This window comes from Perissodus microlepis, chromosome 15 (assembly GCF_051167445.1).
Source record: "Perissodus microlepis isolate ML-2025 ecotype Zambia chromosome 15, ASM5116744v1, whole genome shotgun sequence".
Classification (NCBI taxonomy): domain Eukaryota; kingdom Metazoa; phylum Chordata; class Actinopteri; order Cichliformes; family Cichlidae; genus Perissodus; species Perissodus microlepis.
In genome coordinates this window covers 27,502,772-27,524,910 of record NC_140475.1, presented here as the reverse complement: position 1 = coordinate 27,524,910, position 22,139 = coordinate 27,502,772, and the positions used below count along the sequence as shown (strand labels likewise).

The window sequence follows — 22,139 nt, the reverse complement described above, 5'->3', positions numbered from 1 at the left end:
TAAGTGAGCTGAGTTTTAAAAATAAACCCATTAAGAAATTAAATACCTGTTACACACTACAGTATACACAGCAGTGATTTTTTTTTTCCTTTTTCATGAAAGACAAATCAGTACAAGTCAACAAGCCCTCAGAGACTTTACCTTGTCAACTGTGATCAATTTGCCCAGAGAAATATTCACAAACTAAACATACCCACAAAGAGATGATGATTCCTTTGATGTTTAAAGCAGTCTCTCCAGAGGATTGTTTAAGGAAACAGTCAAAAAACTGTGGAAACCTGATCATCTCTAATCAAGACTACATATAAGACATTCATAATGTCATGGGACGTGTACTGTGGGTTGTGTGAAATTGCCACCAGGCTCCTGTAACATCATCACTGACACAGCAAATGAGTAACAAAGAAAAAAAATGAAAGAAGAAAGTCTACTGTTAAAATTGCACACTTTTAAAACCTCACACTACCGACTACCTAAAAATTTTTAAATAGAGAAGTGCCAATAAAACCAAAAAGAAAGGACAAGAAATGAAAAAGGAGGCAGGGCGAGGATCACCCCTGAAATCCTCCAAAGCAGGCACTGTGTAGTGGAACAACAGACACAGTGGAGTCAGGATGATGGATGAGGAGCCAGCAGGGGTTAATGAACAGACAGATCGATTCTGAGCAGCCCAGCTATATACTGAACACAACCTCTATTAGCCTTAGGTTCCTGATGCCTGAAAACCATGCTGACTGTTTGCTTCATTAAGATTACAATCAATGGTATCATCCTATGAAGTTTTTCAGTGTGATGTTGTGCCAAGGCACATTAAACATGAAAAAAATCCTCATTTGTCCAATTTACTGGAGCCAGTGCTAAACTCTAAGTGAAATGTACACAACCTGTAATCATTTGGATGATGAGCTCAGCAGTTGATAAAGGTCATAGTGAATGCCAATAGCTTCCAAATCGAGGCAAATTTTAAGATGTTTTCACGATGTTCAAAATCTAATTTGTAATAAAACGGTAACCTGTAATGTAATCTGCATCTGAATCAGTTCATAAAAAGACCATGAACAGTTTGAAGGGTGGTTGTAGCGTAAGAGAGCAGGGCACCGCCTAATCGGAAGGTTGGTGGTTCAATCCCCGTCTGCTCCAGTCTGCATGCCAAATATCCTTGGGCAAGATACTAACCCCATGTTGCTCCCTGATACATCCACTGGAGTGTGAATGTTAAATAGAAAGCACTTACATTGGAAAAGGATAGAAAAAAAAGTGCTTGTATGAAAGGGCGTGCATGGGTGGAATGAGGCAAGTTGTATAAAGCGCTCAGAGTAGAAAAGTGCTAATTCAAGAACCAGTCTTTTTACAATATATTTATGCAAGCTCTATAAGTCATAATTATGGGTGTGTTACGGCCCTAGCAGGGCCGCCTCCTGAAGTTGTCTGTGTGGGCGTGTTCGACCATCTCTCCTGCCTTAGCTGCCACCTTTTTTCTTTTGTGCAGCTGACTCTCATCAGTAATTAAAAGTATTTAAGCCCAGGGACAGGTGAGCTCTGGGCGAGGTATTAGGGGGAGGATGTACGGGTGGATAATGGATTTTTTAAAGGGGCGACATATTCAAGTGAGGGTTGGGAAGGTTCTTTCTGAAAGGTTTTTGGTGGAAAATGGTACACCTCAAGGGAGCATAGTGAGCCCTATGTTATTTTCTTTGATGATAGATGATGTGTTTAATGATATGGAGGCAGGGGTGGGGTGTTCACTTTTTGCTGATGATGGAGCAATATGGAAGAGAGGGAAAAATATAGAGTATATTGTGAAGAAACTGCAGGGAACGATTAGCAGAGTCGAAGAGTGGTCTTATAAGTGGGGTTTTAAATTTTCGGTTGATAAAACCAAGGTGATGTTTTTTACGAGGAAGAGAGTTGGTACAGACATCAAGCTTAAGTTGTATGATCACGAATTAGAAAGGGTGAGTAAATTTAAGTTTCTTGGATTGTGGTTTGATGAAAGGGTGACATGGGCTGCGCATATTCAGAAGGTGGTGGACAAGTGTAAAAAAGTGTTGAATATAATGAGATGTTTAGTTGGGAGGGACTGGGGAGCGGATAGGAAGTCTTTGAGGGCCATATACACTGGGTTGGTCAGATCACTGTTGGATTATGGGTGTGTAGCATATAACTCAGCAGCAGACACAACTCTGGTAAAGTTAGACCATATTCAGTATCAGGCACTACGAATTTGCACAGGTGCATTTAAAACAACTCCAACAGCAGCTTTACAGATGGAGATGGGAGAGATGCCGTTGGGACTGAGAAGGGAGCAGCTCATACTTGATTATTGGGCTAATTTACAGGGCCACGGGCAGGATCACCCAACGTATGAAGTACTTAAGCCTTGCTGGGAGAAAGAAAGGAGGGAAAAGAAGAGCTTTGGATGGATTGTGGGGAGACAAGCAACAGCAGTTAATCTGGATCAGTTAGACATTAGTCACAGAGTGCCGTTACCGGCAGTACCTCCATGGCTACTTCCTGATGCTACGGTAGACTTAACATTGTTGAACAAGAAGAATGAGGATAGGGCATTTACTTTGAACTCTCATGCGGTACAGGTTTACATTGACCAATATTATAGTTATGTTCAAATATATACAGACGCCTCAAAGAACACAACCGGTCAAACCGGTGTTGCAGTCATGGTCCCAGAGTTTTCGGTGGAAATGGGTAAAAGGAGGGTGGGAGGAATGAGAAATGCAGGACGGACTAGGAGGGAGGAGGTGATCATATCCAGAGTGAGATTTGGACATACTGGCTTGAATAATACGTTATTCATGATAGGGAAACATAGTACTGGCAAATGTGATTACTGTGGGGTAGAGGAAACTGTAGAACATGTCATGTTGCAGTGTCAGAGGTATCAGGTTGAGAGGAGACATTTGATTCAAAATCTTAGTAACCTAAAAATTAAACTGGATCTGGTTGATTTGTTGCGAAAGGAATCGGGAAGTAAAAGTTATCAGGCCTTATTTCAGTTTTTAAAAGAGGGGAACCTGTTTGGCAGGATTTGAGATTTTTTTTTTTTTTTTTTTTTTTTTTTTTTTTTGAGCGTCGTTCCAGACCATACTCCATACCAGTTGGTGGCGGTAATGCATCTTTCAATTGTTTGCCAACCGCCAATATAACTGTAAGAAAGAAAGAAGAAAGCTCTGGGCGAGAGTGCCATTAGTGTGGTTGCAGTTAGTGAGCTGAGTGTTTGTAGCTAGTGAGCTGTGTTTTTGTGGTTTTCAGCTAGTGAGCTGTGTGTCCGTGTTTGCAGCTAGAGAGCTGCACTCTTTTTGACTTACTTTGTACTTTATTGACTAATGCTTGAGTTTTGTTTGTTTCTTTAAACGGTGATAGTGGCTTGTCTGTCTCTTTTAGTTAGTATTAATAGAAACTCTGTAATTCAACCCTTTTGCCTCCTTGACTCCTTTTTCTGACCCGGACACTTTTTGTTACTTCCCCCTCACCGCCTAGACCCCTCAGGGGAACGTAACAGGTGATATTAACTTTATTGTTGTGTTTCAGGTTCTCTGTAATTTAATTTGTATTAGTAATGTCCACTGTGGTAAGCTATTGCCAGCTTTTAGGATTATCGGAAATTACTGTTGACTTTTTTGTCAGGTTTGGCACTGCAGTCACAGCTTTAAGCCATCCATCTATGCAAAACTCGTTCTGCTAACATCTCTTCCACTCATTCCAAATGAATGCAATGCAATACAATCATATTAGGTGCAAAATAAGACATGCCATTTTTTTGACTAATTGTAGGGCAATTTGTAGTCAAATAAATATTCTCTTCCCAAACCTTTGTGCACAATAAAATGCACATCTTGTAGTCCATCTTCTAAATACTGTAGTGGCCTCTGCCATGACACTGTTAAGGAGTAAATGTGGCTGGATTCTCTGCCCTTCTCTTTTGCTAAATCTTCCTTCATAACTAGTTCAAACAATGTAAATGTTATAAAGTCAAGTGGAGGAAAGTAGGGCATAATTTTTTTTGACTACTCAGCCATACCCTCAGTCTACTTCACTCTCTGGTATGGAGCCTTTCTGTTTCCCCTGTCTTAAAATTAATTATTGGCATCCCAGGTAAGACTGCTGTCCACAGAGCTGTCCATTCAAAAATCCATTGTGGAACTACTGTTTAAATCGTGAGTACTTTATGAACACTTGCTGGTTCAGCAATTCAAGCTTGCCAGGCTCTTTGGTTCTCAATGAATCAAAAAATAAAAAATCACTCTAATTAACAATTTGTTCAAGATATTTTACCTCAAAGTTAGAAGCCTTCCAAGTCATAAAAATGTTTTAAAGAAACACCATGCCTACACTGCATTCCTAATCACACAGAAAAAAGCTGCTTGACATCTAGCAAATGGCTAATTCCAGTAGCTTTTTCATTCAGCTTCCTCCATGTTATTTGAGTAGCTAACATGCACAGATTACTACCCTATAGCACAGGGGTGGGCAATTCCAGGCCTCGAGGGCCGGTGTCCTGCAGGTTTTAGATCTCACCTTGGGTCAACACACCTGAATCACATGATTAGTTCGTTACCAGGCCTCTGGAGAACTTCAGGACATGTTGAGGAGCTAATTTAGCCATTTAAATCAGCTGTGTTGGTTCAAGGACACGTCTAAAACCTGCAGGGACACCGGCCCTCAAGGCCTGGAGTTGCCCACCCCTGCTATAGCAGGTAAGTCAAATTTGCATGATCTAATGCAAATGTGATAAATTGTTCATTGTTGGGAGTTTGCAAGTTTACGTCTTTGTTAATACTAAAATTCACAATTTCACACCTTCGTAAGACTTAAAGCCATTACACAGAGTCAAATATGATGACAAACAAAAAAACTATCCAAGTATTTGCTGTGGGAACCGCTTGTCAAGAACGGAACAGCCAAAAGAACGTGCTTCTTATTAAGACAAGTTATCTATTGGAAGTTAATGTGAATGTCAAGTGTCAGCCGTATAACAAAACGCTTTACTTACTGTGGCTGAATTTGTCTATTCTGTCTCAAGTTAAGGGGATTAAGAGGGAAATAATGATCTATTTCTGCATTTTGTCTCCGGTGCTGTCACACTTGTCTTCTAGAAAAGCTTGATAGCCCTCTCCCCCACCCCCTCACTATAGGAAACTCAACCTTTTCAACAAAGAACTTTCATTTTATTAACCTTGTTTCCTTTTGATCTGCATCGCTACCTGCACACCGCTTTGCATCTGCCATTTTCCTTTCTTTTCATGTCTTATATTAATTTTGCCCCAGTCACCTGTCCAGCAGCTGAATTGGGCTATTGTGTTTGACTGGCCTCATCTTCTTTGTCAGTCCTTCATTGTCTATTTCATTATATATCCTATATCCTTCATTAGACTTTGCCTCATCCCCCTTCCATTCATCTTCCTGTGGTGTTATATGGCCCTTTCCTCAAAAGATTTTACCAATGCATCCTCCAGCAAACGTGTGACGTACATGTCAGGGGTATTACAGATCAGTAGAACAAGCTTGGGCTTCATGGAGAACCAAAGTTGGCCAGATATCATTTCCACTTTTTTCCCTCTACATTAAAACATCTGTGTCTACAGATAAACCTTCTGTCACTTGAAAATCTAATTTCCCACAATTTAATCCAGAGAAAGTAAAACAAACCCTTTCTTCTCTCTTCTCGGTGCATTTCATTTCTACTCTGTCCAACACCATTAGCTACTCTCTCCTTCCTGCAGCTTCCCCAAAAAGCTAATTGTTTTGCTCCATCAGTTGAACACCATAGGGACAGTCACAGATGAGGGTGTATTGTGGCTCTTCAGTGTGAACACTTCAGTGTTCACGCAACACCTGTTAAACCTGTGAATGCCCTGAACTTGTCAAAATCTGAGTGTAATCCAGTGCAGCGGTAAGGCAGTTTTAAAAAATGGATAGCTATCAGAAGGTAAAGTGTGAAAAGTATAATGGGTTATAGAAATAAACACATTCCTCCATCACTGCCAGGGGTGCGTTGACCTACAGGAGGACACCCCTAAATATTCAACTGTGCAGCGTTAAGTCTATGACAGTCAGCTTCATCATGGTTTGCTTTGGAATCACCCAGTGGGGCAAAAAAGTATTTGGTAGCCACCGATTGTGCAAGTTGTCTCACTGAAAAAGATGAGAGAGGTCTGTAATTTTTAGTCTAGGTTCACTTCAACTGTGAGAGACAGAATGTAAAAAAGAAATCCAAGATTTTAAAGAATTTATTTGTAGAATGGTGCAGAAAATAAGTATTTAGCGCCTACAAACAAGCAAGAATTCTGGCCCTCACAGAACTGTTACTTATTCTTTAAGAAGCTCTTCTATCCTCCACTCGTTACCTGTATTAACATCTGTATGAACTCGTCATCTGTATAAAAGACACCTGTCCACACCTTCAGACAGTCAGACTCCAACCCCCACCATGGCCAAGACCAGAGAGCAGTCTAAGGACACCATGGGCAAGATTGTACACAAGACTGAGATGATCCAATCTCCAATAGGCAAGCAGCTTGGTTAGAAGAGATTGACTGTAGGAGCAATTATGAGAAAATGGAATAAATACAAAACCACAGAAAATCTCCCTTGACCTGGGGCTCCATGCAAGATGTCACCTCGTGGGGTACAAATGATCTTGAGAACGGTGAGGAAACAGCCCAGAACTACACGGGCGGAACTGGCCAGTGACCTAAAGAGAGCTGAGACCACAGTAACAATTTTACTATTAGTAACACACTACATCGTCATGGATTTAAATCCTGCAGCGCTCGAAACGTCCCCCTGCTTAAGCCAGTACATGCCCAGGCCCATCTAAAGTTTGCCAGAGACCAACTGGATGATTCAGAGGAGGATTGGTCATGTGGTCAGATGAGACCAAAATAGTCTTTGGTATAAACGTCACTCACAGTGTTTGGAGGGGGAAGAATGCTGAGTTGCAGCCCAAGAACATCATACTCACTGTGGAAGTGGAAACATCATGTTTTGGGGCTGCTTTTCTGCAAAGGGGACAGGACGACTGATCCGTATTAAGGAAAGGATGAGTGGGGCCATGTATTGTGAGATTTTGGGCAAAGACCTCCTTCCATCAGTGAGAGCATTGAAGATGAAACGTTGCTGGATCTTCCAGCTTGACAATGATCCCAAACACACCACCTAGCCAACGAAAGAGTGGCTACATAAAAAGCATTTCAAGGTTCTGGAGTGGCCTAGCCAGACCTCATTCCAACAGAGAATCTGTGGAGCGAGTTGAAAGTCCGTATTGCCCAGCGACAGCCCCAAAACATCACAGCTCTTGAGCAGATCTGCATGGAAGAATGGGCCAAAATACCAGCTACAATGTGTGCAAACCTGGCGAAGACCTACAGGAAACATCTGACCTCTGTCATTGCCAACCAAGGTTACATTACAAAGCATTGAGGTGAACTTTTGTTACTGACCAAATACTTATTTTCTGCACCAATATACAAATAAATTACAATGTGATATCCTGGACTTCTTTACATTTTACACATTCTGTGTCTCATAGTGGAAGTGAACCTATGCTGAAAATTACAGACCTCTCTCATCTCTTTCAGTGGGACAAGATTTATAATTTACTCAAATTTATAACAGAAAAAAAAGGTAGTAGCCTATGTTCAGAAAAAAACATTTGGATGGTTAAGACCAGTAAAGATTTTACTGCTTGTTTTTAAAGTTCTTATATTAGCTGTCTTCTATGTTTACATTCAGCTCCCAGGGGTGGGTACTATGAAGTGAGATTAATGGCTTGGCGAGCTATGTCGAGCTCGCTTTTAAATTAGCCAAACACATACAGTAAGATTCAAGATTTTTATTTGCCATTTACGCACAGGACCAACAGTCCATGCACATTGGAATTCTTGTACAGAGCTGTCCAGGTCAAGTTACTCTTTTTACAAGATAAAGACAAAGCAACTTAGAAAAGAAAAAATAGAAATAAAGCAAGGAATGGAGCAATCATAGTATTTACTATACACTATTTACTATATACAAAAACACTGTACAGTAACCTAGCTGGAGCAGGTTATGTTCCAAGTCTCGATTTAAAATAATCTGGAAACCCGTTGTTTTCATTGATTTTTTTTTTTTTTTACAGCATGTTTTAATTCTCTGCTGGGGGAATATGTTTTGTATGTGCAAATTATTAAGCTCTACCTTAGTAAAAATGCTAAATGAAACAAACTGTTTGTTGGATTACCCTAAATTACCAGGAATATTCTGCAGCATGAATCTTTCTTTTTGCAACTGTGTTTTTTTGTGTTCTTTATCAATTTAGAATCATCATAATCATTCTCTGACAACGCCTCTGACTAAAGTAAGTTTTATTCAAGAAGAAGAATTATATGACTTGTGAAACCCCTCTGTTTATGTGCGTACACAGGGTCTGGAGCAGAAAGCCTGGCTTATCAGAGAAAGTTGAAAACTACCATAGTGATATCTGTTCTCTCCATCTGGGTTTCAGGTTTTGTTGAGCCAGATAACACAAAGAAAGGCTGGCTGCTCTGAACTTCGTCGTACTGTAGTGCTCAGGTCTCTCAGATCCACTTGCAAAAATCTCTTACATTTTCAAACAAAATTGTGTCAGAGCCTTTGCAGTCGCTGCTCCGTGGGTGCAGAATTATCTACGACTTGACATAATAAGCATGTGCTGCTATTGGACCACCAGAGACCTCTGCTTTTAGTCTAGGCTCAATGCTCACCTTTACTCTCTGGCCTGTCCAGCCCACCAATCTCTCTTTATCGTTATATCTGTAGCTCTGTTTATCCTCTGCTGTCCTGTGGTTTTGTCATTATGTCTTAATTCTGTATTCTCTACTTACACTTATTACTTTTTAAATGTATTTACATAACTGTGTGTAAATATATAAACATTCTACAGCACTTTGACAATGAAAGCTGTGTTTAACTGTGCTTTATAAATAAATGTTACATACTTACTTAACCAGAACGGGGTTAGCTTTAGCTGGCACTAGACTGAAAACAGCTTAAAACATGGAGGCCATTTTTGTGCTTATATTTAATTTTAAATCTAATAGGGCCTCTATATTTTATCAACGAAGTGTATCATAAAAAAAAACAATTATTTTATAGATGTTTTACAGAGTTGCAACACATATTTTTGTTGTGCCTCTTACATTAAGGAAAAGCTAGTCAACAAATTTACAGGCCATGCCAGGTCGTGGAAAATTGATTATGTGTATCTACTCTCCCCTTCTACTTGACATCCTGAAGTATGTTTTTATTACTGATGATCATGCCCACTAACATTTAAATTTTTCCACTAATTATGCTACCATACAACTACAGTTAAATTGTTATAAAGGGTACTTCTGTCAAAAAAGTGTTGACAAAAATGAATGAAATTACTACAAACAGTAAACTATGAGCCTCTGGTGGGTCCCTGGTGCTTCGACAGCTACACACACAAATAAACTAAACTGCTGTAATTTAGTAGAAACCCTAAGTGAGAGGGGAAATGATGTTAGTTTGACATTCCGACCTTTGCAATGCTGCCGGGTAACTTCTCCATCATATCTGCACCACAGGGCTTTCCCATCTATCAAAGGTGCACCAAGGGAGCGTCTGGCCTGTTCCAGGCTTTAATGACTCATTAGGGGCTGCTGTTACATGGGAGGAGAGTCGCTCAAGCAGAGTGGGGCGTTGAAGCGCTCAGCCATAGAACTCAGAGGAGCTTGCAGTTCACCTTGTATTTTAATTAAAATGGCTTCATAATCACTTCAGTGAGTGCTCCCATAGGTAACTGTGGAGTTACATTTTATGTGAGAAACAGTTTGATTGTGGTTGGATGTGAACAGTTCTAAATGTCATTATGCCCCACAGCAACAAGAATAATGGAATCTACTTATTATCAGTAGAAAAATATATTATTCCAAATAGACAAATGCAATTTTTTGAGTCTGTGTTTCTGACTGTTAGCAAATGTGCCATAGCCTTCAAACAGGGGTAAGAAATTGTGGGAATGATTGTATTTAATTAATAATTATATTTAACTAAAATTACATAATTAAACCCGTGTGAGCGTCAACACATGCGAAGTAGCTCAAAGTTTAAGAAAAGAAACATCCAAACTGAGGATCCAGCTTGAAATACATTGAAAAACTGTGACTGATCAGGTAACATGCTTTTACACTTACAACATCAAGCAAAATGAAACTAAACTGAACAAAAGCAAATCAAAGCTCCCACATGTGGGATAAAACTCATCACCTCTTGGTTAACAGCTTAACTTTAGCACTTCTTTAAGGAGGCCATAGGACATGTATGGTAACAGTTAACATTTCTTTATCTCAGTCCAACAATGAGAAAGACATGTGACAGAGGAGGTGAAAAAAAAGTGTAAATACTCCGTTAAAGATGAGAAAACAACTGCCAAAGACACAAAAGTACTACTGGCTGGAGAATAGGTGCAAAATAGCATCAAAGAAAGTAGATAACTGCAATGGGACAGAAACAACTATAAAGATACTACAAATGTCAACAAAAGAACTACAACTGAACACAAAGATATCAGAAACAACTACGGGGACTAGAAATTTCAACAAAGGGACTAGAAAGGTTGAAAGACCAAAAACAGCTAATCAGAGACTATAAATGTCCACAAAGAGTCAAAGCAACTACAAAAAGACAACAAATATCCTCAAAAAGATCCCACACAACAATAAAAAGGACACTTAAAAAATGACTGAAAAGATAACTAAACAGCGTGTTCTCATCCCAATACGTAACACACTGACAAATGTGACAAATCGTCGGTATGTTACGCGTTCGGAGGCGTGAGAGCCAGACGGAATGAATCTATACATGTAAGTGTGTTTTACATTTTGATCATAAATTACTTTGGAAAACACTATGTGATAGAGTTAAGGTTAGAGTTAGGGCTGGAATGGACGGCTGGAGCCTTTACTCTAAGCGTGTGTTACCGCTGCGAGTGGCATTCTGTTGGATTCAATTGAGAACCCGGCGCATTTCATAAGGCCACGGATGGGTACCTTTCGTGTTTGTATGAGACACCTCGGGCCGTGACAAATCGTTGGCATGTTCAGTGTTGGGGAGTAACGGAATACATGTACCGGCGTTACGTATTTAAAATACAAAATATGAGTAACTGTATTCCGTTACAGTTACCGTTTAAAAATGTGGTATTCAGAATACAGTTACTTTGTTGAAATAAATGGATCACATGGCAGTCTTTTCCTATTTCATATGTTAAGCTATGCCCTCTCTACTTTTGGTAATTCCACGCCAGTGGAAACCCAAACAAAACACACATTAAGAGGCTCTAATGCCTGTGTCTCAATCTCGCAGCTCATGTCACCTCTATAATAATAATAATAAGTTAGTCCCTGCAAGGAAATTACTCCTCTGCATTTAACCCATTCACCCAGTGAAGTAGTGGGCAGCTACCAATGCAGCGCCCGGGGAGCAGTGTGTAGGGACGGGAGCTTGCTCAGGGGTACCTCAGGGTAGCTGTTCAGTGGAGTCGAACCCCTGACCTTCCGATCATGGGGCAACCACTCTACCTACTGAGCTATCCCTGCCCCCCTACACTTATGTGAAGAAATATTTTTAAAAATTATTATTCAAAAAATTATTTAATATGAAGGCAATAGGCAGAGTGTTACAGTCGTAGCCCTAAAGAATGTACCCTCATGGGCAGTGTAGTCCGTGCTGCAGGGAGAATGGACTGCTATACCCATATGTGTCTGTGAGCGTGAGGGAGGGAAAAAAGGAGACTCGAAAAGTACAAGTTGTCACCGACCAGAAACGGGAGATGGAAGCATGTAAATATAATAATAACCACTGCAGCCAAAAAGAGTGCCTGAGGAGCCCAGTTGTAAGTAAGCTATTAAGAGTCGACTGTACACTTTTTTCGTGTTTTCCTCCGAAACAATAAGTTCCATTGGAGCCTCTTTGTCTCTCACTAGCAAAGTTGACCCAGACAACACAGTAAAGCTAGTTCTCGGCTACGAACCCGACACGGTTTGCATTACAGCTACACCCCCCACCCCCCCATGGGAGGGATAAGTAATCAGTTCCGTTTGTTTGTTTGTCAGTTTGTTAGCAGTCTAGCGTCCAAAGTTTTCGAGATATCATTTTCAAATTGTTTTCACCGAATGTAAAAATCAGAAAAACTTTATACTACCAACATTTTTTTATGGATTGTCTTCAAGCTGCATAACTGTATACTAGGCCTTGGGGGACATGAGTACCTAGGTTGGCTAAGCGGTCGACCTTTGACATCCATTGTTAGCGCCCAAAGTCAAAGTTTTTAAAAGAAATTCAAGAAACAATATTGAGAAATACATTAAAGAGCATGGAGAGAGCTGTATCACATTTTTTTATTTAGTCATTGTCACAATGTCACCATCACAGGCTGACTTCATCATATCGTAATATGATATGATGAAGGGGGGGGTTGCACGCTCTAAGTGCTCTTGTATTTCAGTGCAGTTATTGGGTGATTTCATAGAGTTACCTCCAATCAATGAAGCACTCATACAGTCTGATTAGTGGAACAGTGATCTAACAAACCTGTCAACAATATGTGTCTTTGTCTCACACCGGTTTTAATAGAATTTTGCACAGGCAGGACCTGTTCCTTCTTCATTACCTCTTTACTTCAGCGAACGGTGAGTCCACAGATGGCCATGGAGACGAAGGTGATTAATAATAATAGATATTCCAAAGATAGCCATCATGTCTTTTTTTGTCTTTTTTTTACTTACACAGATGTTACAGAGTAACTTCATATGAATATAAATGAGAGTGAATGGAAGAGCACTTATCAGCACCTGTGAATGACTAGAGGAGTAGATATAACTAATTAACTCTGACTTTACTGGCCAATTAATGACAGAAGTCCATCCGTGTGCAGCTATTTGTCACTGACTTCTGTCTACTTCTATCACTTGTGTTACCTGTTGACAGAGTCTGTAGTGTTTCACTTCTTATTTTATTTCCCTTTTCATTGTACTTTATGTATGGGCTGCTTCACAGCCTCTGTCTTTATCTGTTCATTTACACTAGCTTGTTTTATTTATAGCCTGATTTGACCCTGGGTAGTTTGACTCAGCACGCTTGCTCTTTTTAACAATGCACTGCTGCTCGGGGCTTTAAAAACTAACCTTTTGGCCAAGCAGCAACTGTGGCACCAGGGTTCAGTATTTTTTTTTCTTTTGTCTTTGAAACCAGATGAGAACTTGAAAAACAAAGACAGACTGAGAGATGGCCACCTGCCAAAATGATTGATAGAAGTGAAGGAAGAGTTTGAGCCAAATTTCCCTAGCATTTTGGCAGGTGGCTGGTGTTAACATGCAGCTTTGGCTCAGCAGCTCCCCACACTGCACAGCCTTTTCCTAATTATGTTTCCTCACAGTATGGAGCCCCAGCTTATTATCCTGCAAGTCTGTATGGCAATGTGAATAGGGAATTATTGGAGGAGGCATCTCCACACTGTTTCTGCCTCCTTAAGCAGAATGCACAATAAGGCAGGCTTCGACTGGATTATTATTGCTGAATGCAAATGTTGAATTGTGATCTTTCTTTTCACTGGTGCAGAATTTACATTGCAGGCAACACACTGAAGGATGTGTTGTGGATCGTGTCCCTCTGTAGACCTTTTTAATGTTTCTAAGTACTAACGATGTGTTTTTGTGTCGTGGCAGAAAGTGACAGCTCTGTTGTTGCATATGCATATAGCTTTAGAGAGCTTTATAATAAGAGTTTCTGCAGGCAAAAACATGGATGTGCCATGGGCTCCCCAGTGTCACCTACAGGGAGTGCAGAATTATTAGGCAAGTTGTATTTTTGAGGAATAATTTTATTATTGAACAACAACCATGTTCTCAATGAACCCAAAAAACTCATTAATATCAAAGCTGAATGTTTTTGGAAGTAGTTTTTAGTTTGTTTTTAGTTTTAGCTATTTTAGGGGGATATCTGTGTGTGCAGGTGACTATTACTGTGCATAATTATTAGGCAACTTAACAAAAAACAAATATATACCCATTTCAATTATTTATTTTTACCAGTGAAACCAATATAACATCTCCACATTCACAAATATACATTTCTGACATTCAAAAACAAAACAAAAACAAATCAGCGACCAATATAGCCACCTTTCTTTGCAAGGACACTCAAAAGCCTGCCATCCATGGATTCTGTCAGTGTTTTGATCTGTTCACCATCAACATTGCGTGCAGCAGTAACCACATCCTCCCAGACACTGTTCAGAGAGGTGTACTGTTTTCCCTCCTTGTAAATCTCACATTTGATGATGGACCACAGGTTCTCAATGGGGTTCAGATCAGGTGAACAAGGAGGCCATGTCATTAGTTTTTCTTCTTTTATACCCTTTCTTGCTAGCCGCGCTGTGGAGTACTTGGACGCATGTGATGGAGCATCGTCCTGCATGAAAATCATGTTTTTCTTGAAGGATGCAGACTTCTTCCTGTACCACTGCTTGAAGAAGGTGTCTTCCAGAAACTGGCAGTAGGACTGGGAGTTGAGCTTGACTCCATCCTCAACCCGAAAAGGCCCCACAAGCTCATCTTTGATGATACCAGCCCAAACCAGTACTCCACCTCCACCTTGCTGGCGTCTGAGTCGGACTGGAGCTCTCTGCCCTTTACCAATCCAGCCACGGGCCCATCCATCTGGCCCATCAAGACTCACTCTCATTTCATCAGTCCATAAAACCTTAGAAAAATCAGTCTTGAGATATTTCTTGGCCCAGTCTTGACGTTTCAGCTTGTGTGTCTTGTTCAGTGGTGGTCGTCTTTCAGCCTTTCTTACCTTGGCCATGTGTCTGAGTATTGCACACCTTGTGCTTTTGGGCACTCCAGTGATGTTGCAGCTCTGAAATATGGCCAAACTGGTGGCAAGTGGCATCTTGGCAGCTGCACGCTTGACTTTTGTCAGTTCATGGGCAGTTATTTTGCGCCTTGGTTTTTCCACACGCTTCTTGCGACCCTGTTGACTATTTTGAATGAAACGCTTGATTGTTCGATGATCACGCTTCAGAAGCTTTGCAATTTTGAGACTGCTGCATCCCTCTGCAAAATATCTCACTATTTTTGACTTTTCTGAGCCTGTCAAGTCCTTCTTTTGACCCATTTTGCCAAAGGAAAGGACGTTGCCTAATAATTATGCACACCTGATATAGGGTGTTGATATCATTAGACCACACCCCTTCTCATTACAGACATGCACATCACCTAATATGCTTAATTGGTAGTAGGCTTTCGAGCCTATACAGCTTGGAGTAAGACAACATGCATGAAGAGGATGATGTGGACAAAATACTCATTTGCCTAATAATTCTGCACTCCCTGTATAGTAGCCAACCTTGAAGGAACGTGAAGGAAGTGGAAAGTAAAGCTCTTGGCTCTTTTAAAGATGACACCTGGGTCAATATCAAAACCCAAGAAGTAGAAGCCTTCACTGCTCACATACACTCAGTGGATAGAAACATAAAGTTCACCAACGAATATTCGGACTGTGCTGTGCATGTTGAGGAGAATGGAAACTTCAACATTGGAGTTTACAGGAAGCCTGCACACACTCGGGCCAGTACCTCCTCTTTGACTCCCACTATACTCTGGAACACAAACTTGAAGTAATCAGGACCCTACAACACTGGGCAGAAAATGTTCCCTCTAAGCCAGAAGGGAAAAAGAAGGAACACACACATGTAAAGAAAGCTCTAAGAACATGTGATTATCCTAATTGGGCCTTCATGAAATCAGCAAAGATGCACAGAAAAGAAGGTCAGACACCAACTACAGACAAACAGAACAATATTATCATCCCTTATGTAGCAGGTTTGTCAGAGAAATCAGGAGAGTCTTCTCCAAGCACAAGATCCCAGTGTACTTCAGACCCAGCCACACACTCAGACAAAAACTGGTTCATCCCAAAGACAAAACTACCAAACACAAACTTAACAACATAGTGTATGCTGTACAGTGCAAGGAGGAATGCTCAGACCTCTACATTGGACAGACCAAACAGCCACTTCATAAATGCATGGCACAACATAGAAGAGCCCCCTGGACAGGACAAGACTCAGCTGACCATCTGCATCTAAAGGACAAAGGTCACTCGTTTGAGGATGCCAATGTTCACATTTTGGACAGAGATGGTTTGAAAGAGGAGTGAAAGAAGCCATCTATGTCCACTGTGAACGACCATCTTTGAACAAAGGCGGTGGCTTTCGACTCCAACTGTCTGCCATCTATAATCCAGTTTTGAGATCCCTTCCCAGACGCCTTAACGCCCACTCACATCTTGCATCAGGTGATCTCAATAAGTCACATGATAGTTTGAGGCCCACTACTGAAGTCAACGATCCTCCCAAGGGACGTCTTGATGCATGCTCAATCATCCAGGTAAGTAAATCTCCAAAAGTTGATTCTGTTCATCTGGACGTAGCGTTTTGTGCGAGAAACGTTTCGTCACTCATCAAAGTGACTTCTTCAGTCTCAGCTGACTACAGTTTTCCCCAATCTTATAAACAGTACATTTGCATAATGACTGAAACCAGCCCAGTGAAGGAACAATGGGCTGGGAGGTCAGTTCCTTAATCTTAATTATGCAAATTCTCAAAAATGTACTGTTTATAAGATTGGGGAAACCTGTAGTCAGCTGAGACTGAAGAAGTCACTTGGATGAGTGACGAAACATTTCTCCCACAAAACGCTACGTCCGGATGAACAGGATCAACTTTTGGAGGCCTCCCAAGGGACAACTCCCACTAGGTTTAAATACCCGGGACTCTCCACCATTTGGTCTTAGAACTGAAGAAGCTTCTCGGATGAGAGGAGAAACATCTTCAAGAAACTTAAAGAAGTCCAGTTGCTTTTCTTTCCAAGCTTCTTAGATTACCATGACCTGGATGACTGAGAACCCTCACAGACATTTAATCCCTGAAATGTCTCAATGTAAAATGAAATGCAATATCAATATCACATGTCAGCAGTGTTGGTCAAGTTACTCAAGTTAATCAGTAATTAATTACTGATTACTTCCCCAAAAAAGTAACCCCGTTACTTTACTGATTACTTATTTTCAAAAGTAATTAATTACTTAGTTACTTAGTTACTTTTTAAAAACACGATTTACAACCTGAATAGGTGATAAAGAGATAGATCTTTAAGCCCAATTCTACTTTTTCTGCATAATCCATCATACAAAATGTAATCAAATTGAAAAGTCCCTTTTTAAAACTTGTTTTATTAGTTTTAATCTTTTAACTTTATGCATCAAGCAAAAATTTAATTATATCCAACATTCTCTGACTGGAAGAAATTTGTTTAATATTTAAACCTATTTTCTGCACATTCCAGCACATAAAATATGTATATATATATATATATATATATATATATATATATATATATATATATATATATATATATATATATATATATATATATATATATATATATATATATATATATATGTATATATATATATATATATATATGTATATGTATATATATATGTATATGTATATATATATATATATATGTATGTGTTTACACTCACTCTTTCAAATAGATGCAAGTAAAACACAGCAGAAAATAAATAAAGTCAAAGACTAGCGGTCCTTTTGCTCTATTTTCACCTGTAAAGCAGGAGTAGGGTAGGCGGAGGTTTACCCTGGTGCAGGTGTGCCGCAGCAGAATCCGCGAGTTTCTCTGTGAGTTTCCCATTACGTCGTAGCGCACTCCCGGTGCTTGCTTGGACGTTTAGGGGGTTTTTTTCGCTGTAAAAAGAAGTTTTCTTCCCACGCACAACGGACACTAATGTTTTTGTCACTTTTTATGGAATCAAACTCAAAATAAGGTCAGTACTTCCACGCTTTAAACGCTGCACGCTCATACTCTCTCCCGCACTCGATATATGATCCACTGTTGATCTGCACACAGCTGTTGTCACGAACGTCGCACTCGCTTACGTCACTGTCATGAGACATTCTCGTAAAAAAATCACTGTTCTAGTAACGCAGTAACGCAGCGTTCCTACGGGAAAGTAACGGTAATCTAATTACCGTTTTTGCAATAGTAATCCCTTACTTTACTCGCGTTACTGCCCATCTCTGCATGTCAGTTTTTCTACAAGACAAAGAAATGCCGAAGTAAATGAAGACATCTATGGTCTACTATATCAGACATCTATATCATTCACCTTTTTCAGAAATTTCTGTATTGGATGGTAAAAAAGAAGGAACTTTTCTGTCATTTATTTTTTATCAATTAGTTAATTACTATGGTTTTCAATCATTCAGGAAAGTTACAAAATTTGTGAAAATACAGTTCACATTTTCCAAAGCCATCAAGTGAACCGGACTGGTGTCTTTATTGGGCCAATTCTTGGCTGGGGCCATATGTTTGACACTCCCGATCTATACACAAGAAAAACTAGAAATATCTTAGTTCTTTGAAGTCACATATAAAGCAGTTTGTGTGCTGCACATCACCCTGGAGCTGACAGGTGTGTAGGTAACCCTCCAATGTAAAGACGAGGAAACATCACATTTTGGTGACGTCCGTGGTTTCTAGACTTCAGGGAGACTTTGACTGCAAGTTTTTTTTCATCTGAGTATCAAAGTCTTTACATTTAATCTTTATGTTTATATTAGCCTCTCATCAATTTTGAGCCTGTGAAATTTGGGGACTGCTCATTAAAAAAATGGCTGCATCTCTGAAACCGTTCATGCATTACGTTGTAAAACCCGCTTAATCAAAACTGACAGCCTGCATTTCAAACACATTTTGATAGTTGATTTACAGTCCACTGTTGCTGTGGACAGAGGCAAAACTACAAAACTTGTGTCTTTGACCCAAGCATTATGGAGGGCACTGAATGTCACTCAGCAATAACCTATTGGTAGAAAAAACTTACATTGGTAGATGCTTTAGTTGTTTACTTCAAAGCTGAAAGAAAATGAACTTATTTACTTCACCGGTAGAAACTGAATTTCACTAACTGACACACTATGGGGTCTGGTTGCTACATCGGTGTTAGTCTTTTCTGTCTTTAGTGATATCATGTGTTCCTAAGGCATAGTTAAATTATAATTTCAGCTGAATGTCATAATGTCATAATACCCCATTATGAAAAAGTAATAACGTTTCCTTGAAATTCTTGTTAAAGCACCCCAAATATAACATGTATGTAAATATTTAACCAGTTTGGAAATACGTTTGTAACATGACAAAATGTGGAACAATTGAAGCGCTGTAAAAACTGCCAAATTGCAGTCCAACCTATAAGCCAACATCTAAGTGGTTCGCTGGTGACCTGGTGGATATTCAGGCAAAGCCTGGGTACCTCGCCCAGTATGAAATGCACTATGTAGGAAGGATACGAGAGAGTACATTTCTGTCCATTATGATCCTTTAAAAACTTTGTTTAAATACCTAAAATGTCACACAATTCTGTTTTTGCTTTAAACAACATCTCTGATGAAAGCATTCTATAAAAGCGATAGAAACCTTTTTTTTTTTTTTACATGTATATCATGACATCCTACATCACATACATTTGCTTTGTTTCACTTGGCTCCTGTTTCTGCCACCATGACATCTACTTCAAACGGGGGAGTATACTTCATTTGTGAGGAATCATAAAGGTGTTTTCAGCATGATCACTTAGTTGTAATTGTGCTACTACGTGTGTCTGTACCCTTACTGTCTAGGACTCTTTATTTCTGCTGACACATGGGTCATTGTCTGACAGACAGACACACCAACTATTAGCTGGAATTGCCAGAGGATCAGTCACCCCAAGTGCATCAGGTCTATGTAAAAGACAGACCCGGGGCAAAAGGCTAGAAGACCTGACCCAAATCTGTCTTTATACAAGGCCCTACATGATGGAGATGTTGCTCAGGGAGCAACTAATAAGATTATTCAAATATCACAATGCAGTCAGCCATATTGGCACTGGTGTGTAGCTGAGCCGATGCTTGATTAAAAGGATATGAAGAGAGCAGGAAGATGAGAAGAGAGAGAGATAACGCTCTACAAGATTCCCTAATTGATCTGGAAGGGAAGTGTGCTTAATTGATCTGGAGGATGCTGCACAGGGATGCAGGCGCTTTCTGTGTGTGTGAAACTGGGTCGCCAGGGATGTGTAAAGTCTGGAAATTTTTAAATTCACATTGTAAACTAAAGCTAAAGCCAACTAGCACTGTTACGTACACCTGCGAGTTCAGTATACACTCACACACCTTGCCATCAACAACGAGTAAGAATATCCCCCCCCCCACAAAAAAAAAACAACAGAAAAACAAAAAAATAAATACATCCAGTGATACCCAGTGTAAGGTACTTACATGCCATATTGCGAAGAAAATCAGGGACACACAGAGGACCAGAGACAGCATGTAGCAGAAGGCAGCAAACGTGAACATAATTGAAAAGGGAAACGTGGATAATTTCCCGAGGAAGCACGATCCTGCAGCCAAACATCTAAAACAAAAGAGAGGCAAGGGGGAAGAAGAAAGAGGGGCAAGGGGTGTATGAAAAGAAAGTTCTCACAGTGCCATAGAAAGCCGAGGCGGTGCTGGCACCATGACTTCGCCCCTCACAATGTTTGCAACAATTTGTTGCAGAAAGCCCCTCTCCGGATGATCAGCTGTGCGTCCACCCAGCAGCAGCGAGGCGACTCCGAAGTCAGAGCTGCTCGCAAATCAGTGCATGATCAGTGGTCGCAGTCCCGGCGAGCATAGAAATCACAGAAAGGCGGCGAGACGAGGAGGTGTCCACGCAGAGCCACTCGGGGAAGGTGAATAAGTAGGTAATCCATTCAGCGGCGGCAGGAGGAGCCCTGCTGCTGCGGCCTCTGCGCTGAGCTGCTGTTAGAGAGGAGCCCTGCCACAGTGCACAGCACACAGGCGGCAATAAACGCCGCTCTCACCCTCACAGACCTATCAGCAGAAGCGAGCGGAGCGCGCGGGGAAGAGCTGTGAACAGCTGGATTTAAAAGAGCAGCACCCGGTGTGCGTGCACGTGCGTGCTTGCAGATTCCTCTCCGCACACTCACAAACACACATACAAACACATACACACCGTTTTTTTGTTTGCTAAATACTTGTGACCGCTGTGAATTGTTAGCTCTTGTTTGGCTGTGTGTTTGTGAGAGTATTTTTGTCCTGCGACCAAGTGCTGCAACCAGATATACATACCAGCAAACAAAAGGACAGGAGCAAAACATCTTCATGTCGTGGACGGACTTCAGAGAAAAAGAAAATGTGCACATTATTAAAGCAAGTACTGACTCATGCACACATGTACATAAATACATGCAAACACATGTAATAGTGAAAATACAAATGTCTAAAATGATCAATTAATTTGAAATCACAAGTCATTTCTATCGTAAAGAAACTAATGAGGCCACAGCCTGCAGAACTGATAAACTGTGAGACTAACCCCACCGTCTGGCTCCTTTATAGAATGCAAGCTTTAAATCCTAATGGGGAAAAAACCCTCAACCAGGTATTTTGCTGTGTCTGCTGCTCTGCAAAAATATTAATAATAATATTGAGAAAACAGACTGACTGTTAACCATTGTTGAATCCAGCTGTTTGGGTTATCCATTATTTTTTTCTTCATTCATTAAAGCCACAGACAAATAGCCAAAAGTCCAGAAAGCAAGCGAACAACAGGTGTGTGTTCTCTGAGTTGTTTTTAGCAAAATCACATTGTAATGTTTGATGAGGTCCAATGCTGAGAGTTAGTTTTAATTTTTGTAAGTTTCAGTGTTGATTTTAATCTTTTTGAAAAATGATATCATGGGTTAAATTTGTCACAGGTGTGTGTTCACATGCTGAAGAATGTGAGTGTTCACAGCTCCTTTATACGCAAGTGTTAAACTCAGTCTGGCACAGAATGGCTGTGACTGGGTGATGACTTGCATGTTATCATGGTTTGTGTCCGTACCAGTTGTACTCTGTGCTGAGTACTCACACTGACAAATTCAGTCCAATTCAATGTATATAGCATCAAATCACAACAAGGCACTTGCTTCAAGGCACTTCATATTGTAAGGTAGAGACCCTACAA

At 40.3% G+C, this 22,139-nt stretch overlaps 1 protein-coding gene across 4 annotated transcripts in view; it reads right to left on the bottom strand.

The window, feature by feature from the left end:
- cnih3 (cornichon family AMPA receptor auxiliary protein 3) overlaps positions 1-21,440 on the bottom strand; it is a 121,052-nt gene extending 99,612 nt beyond the window's left edge. The window contains exon 1 of one of the 4 annotated variants that reach the window (XM_084952276.1): positions 20,408-21,440. In XM_084952276.1, the coding sequence (XP_084808402.1) occupies positions 20,408-20,485 (78 nt within the window). In that variant the 5' untranslated portion in view covers positions 20,486-21,440. The remainder of the gene's footprint in view (positions 1-20,407) is intronic. The other 3 variants (XM_084952273.1, XM_084952274.1, XM_084952272.1) reach the window with 3 other exon arrangements.
- Positions 21,441-22,139: the final 699 nt, after the last annotated feature.